Consider the following 10372-nt stretch of genomic DNA (forward strand, 5'->3'; position numbering starts at 1 on the left):
ATAGTTATGTATTTATAATTTATTTCATCAATATTCATCTCCCTTACTAGAATATAAGCTCCTAGAGGGCAGAAACTATTTTCTCTTTTTACTTTCTTAGTACATTACCTGACATCATAGAAGCTAATAACTATTTGTTAAATAAATGTGTAAATTAACGAGACTCCTACAATTAAAACAGTAATAAGAATTCAATGTGATCATCACTGAATGACCGGGGCCAACATAACTATCTCTCTACATATTTTTAGGGCCCCCTGAATTAGGCTTAATGAATAGAGACACGTACTACATTGCCGGAGGTAAGTAAGGGTCACCAATTTTCAAAACCATGACTGGGCAAGTAGATGACAATGTCAGCCACCCAGAAAGGCTTACCTCTCCAAACCAATTGCTTGGCACACAGGATGGAGCTTGGAGTTGTACAGAAGTGTAAAGCCGTGTGTCCACTTAAGGAGTAGCAATTGAGCTTTGCTCCACGGTCACAGAGAATCTTAACACAATCCAAGTTGGCCATTTCACAAGCCACATGAAGAGGGGTTTTCCCATTAGGTCTACAGTTGATTGTAGCATTGTGGTCCAGTAGCACCAGAAGACATTCCACGTGACCAAACAAGACAGAAAGATGCAGGCCCGTGGCCCAGGAAGACTTTAATTTGTAACTAGGCAACCAATAACCTGAAAAAAGAAAGGGAGAGAAAGTTTAACTTCTTGGCCTAGGATTTCTCCCTGTGAGAATTAGTGAGGATTTTTACAAAGTGTTTTACTTTCGTCACATTTATAAAATTGGGGGGATGATTTGGAAGTTGTAAACTAGTGGCTGATGGATCTGCAAATGTTTAGCTTAGTAGTGTATTTGGATTACTTAAATGGGACAGGGGCTCTCTACTATTCCCTATTATCTTGGTCCTTCATTTACTTTACCTTCCTGGCTGTCCAAGGCATTTGTGTTTGAGACCTTCATTTATGTGATTGCATTTTATTTTACGTGATGATTTACATGACATTCTTATTAAAGAATTTTTTTTAACTCCCAGTCATTGCCTTGAATGATTCCAAAGCTGTTACTTACAAGCTTATAATTTTCATTCCATCACAGTTCTTTTTCCCTCTAGTTGTAGCTATTGTCAAGCTAAGGTGTGAATGTATTTGATTTCTTTAGAAAATTTGTCACACCAAGATTTTATTTGCCTGTCTATCAGTTTATACAACACCTCTTTCCAAAGAAGAATTAAGAAGAATTTATAGCAGCTTACAAATTTTACACAAGATTTTTTTAATGATCTAGAAAATAAGGGCAAAGGAAAAAATAAGGAAGGAAAATAAAAAGAGGTCCAGGGTCAGATAGGTACCCAAAATATAAACTGTGTTCTATATATGCTAGAACCACACTGTAAATTTGCCTTTGCCCAGCAGCCAAAATAAACAGGAAAACATGATGTGTTGCACAATTAACTATGCCCACAAGCTATACACAAATTATTTGGTCAGGAGAAGCAGAGTTGTTCCTAGAACTGAGATCTTAAATAAAATTTTCCCATTAGTTGTTGGAAATCTCTCTCTCTCTCTCTCTCTCTCTCCCCTACCCTCCCTCCCTCTCACCCTCTCTCTTTCTCTTTCCTTTTTCCCTCCTACTTCTGACTTCTAAACACTGAACTAGTCCTTTTTTCCCAAGTGTCCAATGATTGCCATTTTGACAAGCTATAACAAAGATAACTTTATAAATCTTTTTTTCAATGTCAATACCCAGAGCCACGGCATTAAGCTATGAGTGGAGAATGGAAAATAGGTACAGAAAGATGAAATATTTAATGGCAAGATGAAGATGTAGACATAGCTCAACAGCTTAGAAGAGACTCTAGGGTGGAAACAACAAAATAAATTTTAACATGGATAAATCAGAAGTTTGTTTTTACAATAGGTTGTAAAACTTCCACTATGTGAGTACAAGGTAAGCAGATTATGAGTTTTTTTTTGGAAAGATCGTCTTTATTTATTTATTTATTTAATATTTTGGCCGCACCACGTGGGATATGGGATCTTCGTTCCCCAGCCAGGGATTGAACACACGTCCCCTGCATTGGAAGTGCGGAGTCTTAAACACTGAACCACCGGGGAAGTCCCAGCAGATTATGATTTAATGGTAATTTATTTGAGGAAAAACCTAAGTATCTGAGTTGACAATAATCTAGAAATGAGCCAACAGTAAGATGAAGCTGCCTAAATGCTGATACAATCTTTAGCTACATTAATAGGGTATAGCGCCCAGAACAAGAGAAGTAAAAGTTGTATTCTTCACTGATTAGATGAGGTCAGAAAAATCTAAAATATTGTGAATACTTCTGGCAACAAAAATGAGCATCTGGAGGGCACTCAGAGGATGATGACCACGTTAAAGGTGGGCCTGGTGATCAGGTATTAAAAGTCTCTCATTTAAGTGAAAAGAACTACCTATGCACCACTCCCGGGTATTTATCCTACAAGTACATTCACTCATGTGTGAAATGCCATATAAGGGCCACTGTATTACACAACTCCCAGGAACACTACTTGCATTGAACTCTTTATGAAGAGTATGAAGTTCCCGGGAGTTATAAATCCTGGTAACCTGGCCCAGGACAACAACATGCACTGCACTACAGCATTGTTCTTAATGGTTAGTGATTGGAAACAACCTCAATCTTCATCAATAGGAGACTGTTTAAATAAAGTATGTACATCCGTACAGTGGAACACTATACAGCCATTACAAAGAAGGGGGCGGTTCTGTGTATACTGGTATGGAAAAAATCTCAAGATATATTATTGAGTGAGAGAAGCAGGGAGCCGAAGAGTGTGCATAAAGGCTAACATGTAAGAAAATATTTATAAACACCTAACACAAGAAACTGGTTGCACTGGTGGGGACTGGGGGACAAGAACATAGATTTACTTATCCTTCAATGCTCCCCTTGAGCTTTTAAATTTAGTACGTTGTGCATGTATTACTATTTATAAAAATAAATAAAATTAAAATAAACTGTTGTGCTCCTGTCCAGGGGGAAAAATAATTTAGTTTAAAGAGGTCATTTAGGGCTTCCCTGGTGGTGCAGTGGTTGAGACTCTGTCTGCCAGAGCAGGGGACACGGGTTCGAGCCCTGGTCTGGGAAGATGCCACATGCTGCGGAGCAACTAAGCCCGTGCGTCACAACTACTGAGCCTGCACTCTAGAGTCCACAAGCCACGACTACTGAAGCCCGCGCGTCTGGAGCTGTGCTCCGCAACAAGAGAAGCCACTGCAATGAGAAACCCGTGCACTGCCAACGAAAAGTAGCCCCCACTCGCCACAATTAGAGAAAGCCCATGCACAGCAACGAAGACCCAACGCAGCCAAAAATAAATAAATTTATATTTTTTAAAAAAGAGGTTATTTATAGGGTTATGCACAATGCTGATTAATCCTGAGGGAATGAATGCTCCCAACCAGAAGTTTGTTTTTCTATGGCCCACCCTCCAACCTAGACAGACAGAAAGACAGACAGACAGACACACACACACACACACACACACACACTCACACACACTTTAATCTCTTTTCATCTCACTCAGAATTCTAGGGCCATTTTGCTTTCTCGTCCTCCCAACTCTCCCCTTATCCAAAGTTGTTCTTTAAAAAGAAATCCAAAGTTAATTTACACTAAGGTCTAATAGACTGAGGATTGTTTAAAGTGTGACCCTCTTAGGATTATCTGAATTTATGTAGAAATCTGTATTCATACAATAGAATTAAGTTCTAAGATACTAATTCCAGATTTCAGACACTGAAAAGGGAAGGTATTTGGTGATATGGATTTTCCCTGGTAGAGACAAATAGTTTCACAGACAGTCTGGACTGGGGAGGATCAACCCTGTGCCTGTGTGTGTGTGCGTGTGTGTGTGTGTGTGAGTGTGTGTGTGTGTAAATAGATATGCACACACATTTGTATATATCCATATATACATTTCCATTTAGCTGTGCACATTGAATCTGTGTTCCAAGCATAGTTTTTAAGCTATATGGTATGCAACCTGCTTTTGATAAGGAATGAATCACTTAATACCAATACTTAGTCATCTTAATACTCAGATTTCCTCTACAAGCAATTTGCAAAGACAGCCTCTTCTAACTCTCTTGCAAAGAAGCTGGTTCCAGATCTGAAAACTGGAGTGTGTTTTGCTTGCCAATTAACAGCAAAGATTAGGCAGCTCTATGCAGCAACTGATTGGAAACTCAAGTCTGCTTCTGCAGTAGTAAGAAAAATGATCTCAGAAAGGAAGCAGCAGAGAGCTGATTAAGAAAACACCATTTTGATGTAAAATCAAAGAAACACAGAATGTTAGCGCTGGAGGGAAGATTATCCAGTCCAAGCCTTTCATTTTCCAGATGAGAAAACTGCCACTTTTTCAGCCTGCTAGAGCCATAAGTCGTCTGCCTCAGTCCAAGCTAATGGACTCAGAATATCTGCAATGCAGGGTTTCCATCTGTCTTTGTCTTTGTGGAAGTAGAATAGGTTTAGCACCAAGCCTGCTTCACAAATCACAAGGAAAGAAAGAAGATCCCGAATTCATCTATATGTCACATCTCTGATATGGAGATACATTTGCTGGTTGATTTTATTTTCTTCCTCCTAAATTCCCAGTAGCACCTAGAGAATCTATCTTGCCTGTTTATTACATGAATCAGTCATCCTTGACCTCTCAATCAGTTTCATCTGCGTGTCCTATAATCATAATCATTAACCAGTAAATTGGGCTCAGAGAGGGCCAGGTGTTGGAATTCAGCCAACCTCATAAATGGAACTGTGCCTACAACTCACCTCTCCTAGAAAGGAATGTGGGTGGTAGGAATGTAGATGGGTGGGTGGCAACAAGACCCCTTAGCTGGTGCCCCTAGGGAGCTGAGTGGAGAGACAGGAAGAGAATAGATAGTCGGATACAGATCAGGGTCTGTCGCAATGTATCTTGAAGCTGCATTGCAGAACTTTGGTGGGGGGTAGTGGGGAGGAGTTTCTGGATAATTCAAGCCCTTGCAAAGCAGGAAAGCCCACTGCAGAGACAGAAGCAGTCCACAGCAAACAGGCCACACACATACAATCACCACCTTTAAATGACGATACGGCCACAGGTCACTGTGTACCAAGTGTGGAAACAAGCAGGAGTGTCCTTTCCACCACACCTACCCTCACTGATGACCAAACCTGAGGTAATGCCATCGCCAGAAACCACAGTGATGCAGCACCCATTAACACACTTGTGTCGATGCTAGTATGTCAAGAGATCAAAATGTGTCCTGCAAAATGTAACCCCCAATGGTCACAGCATGACAGAAATACAGTTAACTAATCAGGCAGATTCATTTTGTACACTCTCCCTTCTTTCCACAGCAATATTGTCCCAGGGCTTCAGAACTCAAAATGTGATTTATTCTTAGCATTTGTCTTTCAAAGGGCCCCCCTCTGCTCACTTCTGCAGAGTCCAGGATGCCCTTTGACTGTGTGCTCAGATTGCACAAAGGACTGTGGGGAGGGAGTAAAACCCAGGAACAAAGCCCTTGATGGGGCCAGAGGTGAGGAAGGCACTGCTTCCCCTAATGTAAACTACTTGGTTCTCACCCCAGGTCTGCAGTCTGTGGGCAGTGATGCCTTCTGCTTGAGCTCTGCTTGAGCAATGAGCTTAACTGAGAAGAAAATACAGATTCTTTCTCCTAGGAAAAAATCCCAGAGAGAACTCTCAAATATAGGCCACACCCATGTGGATTTATAGCATCTACCATTACTTTTTACCTTCCCCAGACCATGACACTTAATCTGTTTATATAATTTCCCCTTCAAAACACTGAAGATTATCAGCATGCAGGAGATCTAGAGGGGGTCTTGACAAAGCCTCCACTTTACAAATGAGGATAAATATCCTGTAGAGATTAAGTAGCAGGAAGTGCCCATGTTTGTATACCTAGTCTCCCCCAAATCTCTAAATAGCCATCAATGATCTGAAAGCTACATGCAGTCCACCTCCAAACCAATATCAATTCTCAGCAAAGTTCTAAAGGAATTTAGGAGTTATGCCCCTACACAAATACACAGACCACTCCTTTGTGCGTGTGTGTGTGTGTGTGTGTGTGTGTGTGTGTGTGTTTAATTTAAATCTGAATCCAGAGATATGCCTGAGTCACTGAGTAGAAAACCCCCGGCTCAGGAAATATAGTAAGGAGCGAAGTGTTTGGGCCATCTTTTGGAAGAAGGGTTGATTCTGCTCCAGTGTTTGGGGGGATATACACATCTCTGGTAAACCTTCAGCTAAGCTAGGCTCTGCCACAGTTATCAGCTGTAATGTTATCTGAGTCCAAAGAACCCCACACACAAGAAGCCTCTGTTATTACAGACAAAGGTTACACACACTGCTCATGGCTGGATAAGCAGACATTTGCTCTGCTGTGTCCACGTATTTACACAGTCCTGAAGGATTACAGGCTGGAGCACAATTCTTGCCTATTTTTTAATAGTTAATATTTTCAGGATAAATCTCAGAGTTTCCCCAGGAGAGAAAAAGAAATAAGCTTGAAATGTAAAATTTAAAAGAAAAAAATTTGAACACCTAGGAAAGGAAAAGAATCTTGGGATGGCAATAGGAAAGTAGGAGAGTGAATTTCTGGCAAAGAGGAAAATTAGGTGATAAGAAGATGACTCATTAAGAGAGTGAAAATAAGAGCTTTCAACATATTTGGAAGGCAGTTGCTACTTAGTAAAGTAGATAGAGTACCTGCCAGAAAGTTTTCCAGTGAAATCATTCATTGGTTATTTTAATTAAAAATATGACTATCAACCAAAGAACCTGCGACTGTGGGCCATAAACGAAGTACTTACAGTGCATTACGCTGATTAATAAAAGGACTCTGATTAACCTTGCTGACTAGGGAATTCCATACCAAAGAGATAAGTATGATATTCTGCCTGTAACATTAATGAGCCAAGGCTCATGCATCTGAAGGAGAATCAAATGTGTGGTTGAAAAACCTTTGGAAACAGCTTTATGGATATTCACGTTTCCCGTATGGAGATCGCCTAGTGAGAACCAATATGAATAGCTTTGCATTTTCTTAGAGACCCACTTTCACTATAAATACTGTGCGCTTGGCTCATAACAAACTTTATATCATTGACATCCCTTGACTATTCAACTGCTAATTGCATTTGGCAGTTAAAAGTTGTTCGTGTATTTAACTTTTCTTCACTTCATTCCCATTTTAAAGTGGTCAGCTGGTAGATGTAATTTTGCTTACTTGTTTTTACTTTTCAGACCCATGTATCTGCCATTCTCTAGGAGATAATGCAAATGCCAACCGGAATGTTTCTTTTTTTTAAAGAATGGCTTTCTTTTTTTTTTAATTTAATTTTATTATTATTTGGCTGCGTCAGGTCTTAGTTGCAGCACGTGGGCTTCTCTCTAGTTGTGGCGCGAGGGCTCTATAGTGCGCGGGTTTCATTCCCCACGGCATGTAGGATCTTAGTTCCCCCACCAGGGATCAAACCTGCGTCCCCTGCATTGGAAGGTGGATTCTTAACCACTGGACCACCAGGGAAGTCCCAACCAGAATGTTTTTAATGTTTGCTTTACAAAGTGTGAGAGGAATATTTTTAATTGATAAAACATAATTTTATCTGAAGATTTGATTATGAAGTTTAAAATAACTTGAAAAACTAGAATGAGATGTCTCAAACTTTAAGAATCATTATTAGGTGCTGGGGCTAGGCAGGGCCTGCCATCTGAACCTGGATGCTGGCTTCTAAATCTGTTCTTTTTCTCACAGGTGAGAGAAGTTACTCAATGAGATGGGGAAGCAGAAGTGAATTTCCAGACACTTTGTTCTACCTTCCTCACAAAGTCCATATTTTATATTTGCTTTGGAGGTCAACTTTTGATTATTAGTGTACCATTTAGATTGTGGATTGGGGGTTGCAATGTTTAGATTCCAAGTTGATTTCTTCACCAACAGACTTCTGAGTTGCCTTTACAAAAAGTATAAACTTGCATTCATACTGGCTTAAACATACCATAATTAGGGGAGAAAATGTGGTCACTTTTAAAAATCCTATGTAAAATCCTATGTCCTAAAAGAAACAAAAATTATTTGGGATTAAATGTACCACTGTTGATCTTCCACAGGACAATCAAATGTTGAATACAGATTACATTACTAATTACACACGCAAATTTAAAGGTAGCATAGTATGTTCTAGATTTTGCACAATGTCTTGCTTAGTAAGCCAAAAATTACTAAAACCTGAAGATTCCCACACTTTAAAAGTAAATAGGTAATGTTCTATTTCTTCTTCTGGATGCTGGTTGCATATGTTTGTTTATTTTGTGAAAATTAATCAAGCTTCACACTTATGATTTGTGCACTTTTCTGTTGTAGAGCTTTTTAAAAGTGCTTAAAAAAATCAAAAACTAATGCATAGCAATTCAACAGCATTCAACATCCAAAAAGTCTGCTGTGATTTAATAAAGTCTCACGAAGTTTAATCTAGTCACATACCCTTCAAGGCCACAAAGAGTCTCATTCCTTAGAATTATTCAGAAAGGAACTAACTAATTCTGACTAACTAACGAACAAATGACCAGTGTAGCCTGCTCAGCTCTACACTAGTCCCCGGGAATTCCTCTGTGACTTAGAAATTGATATAACCACTTAGGTCTACTTTGCTTGGCTAGCAACTAGGACTCTATGCATCACTTCCATTCCTGACTAAAATAAAAAGTTTGATAATTAGGCTGGAAGCCATGTGAAAATATCTGAAGAAACTGAAGAAAATGAGGCTTCAATCTGGGATTAAGATTAAAGAGACAGATTCTTATACCCATATTCATATTAAACAGAGAGTAAGTGTATTTCTTTCTATATGTACACGTGTACGTGCACACACACACACGCACACACACACACACACACACACACACACACACGATTTCCTGCATAAACCCTGAAGATACGGCCACAAATCCTATCATTTCTTGCATTCATCCACCTGGCATGCATAAGAATGTTACCGTTCTCTTTTTTTTTTCCCCCCAAATCCAGAGAGTGTAATTTGCTTTCTCCCTAATTGAAAGCCCCATCCACAGTCCTATGAAAACACTCATTTGCATGAATGAAAATTTAGCTCTATGAAGACCATAGGGAGTCAGCTCATATTGACAGAAAGATTTTAAAATGCGTTTTTTTCTCGTTCAGGGATGATAACAACATTGGAAGCAAAAGAAACGGCACCCTTCTTCTCCAGAAACTGCCACTAAAACTTCCTTTCTCACAACCTCCGAACCTTTGCATGATCTATGCAGTTTGGCATGCTCAGATGAGAAAAGGCAGTCTTCACAACTCAGGGTCAAATAAATTACCTGCTGACTTGGACATAAGTTATTTTAAGCTAGGCACGAATATAAGTTTTAAAAAATACCTTAAAAATGTATTTAGCATTCAGGCAGTCTTTCACTGAACAAATCCATAAGATGAAAGTAATCTGATCATATAGTATACATTCTTTCTTAACAGAATCTCCATCAACCACTTTTTAAAAAACAGACCTCTTCTTTGTTTTCCAATCAAGATAGCAATGCCAATTTATAATAAAACCCTCAAGTAAAAATCATAAACACAGTAACTGGCCTCAACTATTCCATCCTTCCTTCAGAACTGATAGTAAATTAATGTAGAAATATATAACATTAGTATTCATTTCTGAAAATTGATGGTGCTGATGATTTATATACAAATGGAAAGTATTTTAAACATAAAAAAAAATGATCTCTCTTTCTCAGTGCTGTACACAAGACCTTATCATCTATTTTGTTTAAACAGAAGTGATGTTGAACATGGTGTTTGTTTGCAGTCCGCTTACCAGATGGCCTCGCTACTCAAATTTCCCATTAACTAGCTGATTTGGGAAATCAGAATCTGCGCACTTCTAATTTATTTCTGACTTATTAAGCATGGGTTCCAGAAAATCCCATGATAAAAAAAAAAATTCAGTTCTAATTTTTGCTATCCTTAGTTCTTCATAAGGCAGATACTTCGTGTTAGGTAGATCTACAATTTTGATCTATCACTGTAGTCACGGAAAAAAGTTAACTTTTTGTCTTTTCTGGTTTCAGCTTTTCTGCCTGAACTGAAAACTCATTAAAATGACAAGGATCATAAAGGTGTATCACGGTACAGCCTTACCCATTTATTAACCCTTCAAATAGGGGCAAAAATCCTCTTTTTCCTCCAGGTGGATGTAGAGATGATATATCTTTAAGTAGCCCTGTTAACAGAGGGCTGGCAGTCTGTTCCCAAGCCAGTCATACTGTCTGGATT

General features: G+C 39.1%; 1 protein-coding gene across 4 annotated transcripts in view; it reads right to left on the reverse strand.

The window, feature by feature from the left end:
• The window catches only part of ASB4 (ankyrin repeat and SOCS box containing 4), a 125886-nt gene that overhangs the window by 59878 nt on the left and 55636 nt on the right, over positions 1-10372 (reverse strand). For all 4 annotated transcript variants that reach the window (XM_082398516.1, XM_082398513.1, XM_082398512.1 and 1 more), the window contains one exon: positions 379-678. In XM_082398516.1, coding sequence (XP_082254642.1) covers positions 379-678 — 300 coding nt within the window. The remainder of the gene's footprint in view (positions 1-378; positions 679-10372) is intronic.

Source organism: Balaenoptera borealis, assembly GCF_965194805.1.
Source record: "Balaenoptera borealis genome assembly, chromosome: 7".
In the NCBI taxonomy this organism is placed as follows: Eukaryota; Metazoa; Chordata; class Mammalia; order Artiodactyla; family Balaenopteridae; genus Balaenoptera; species Balaenoptera borealis.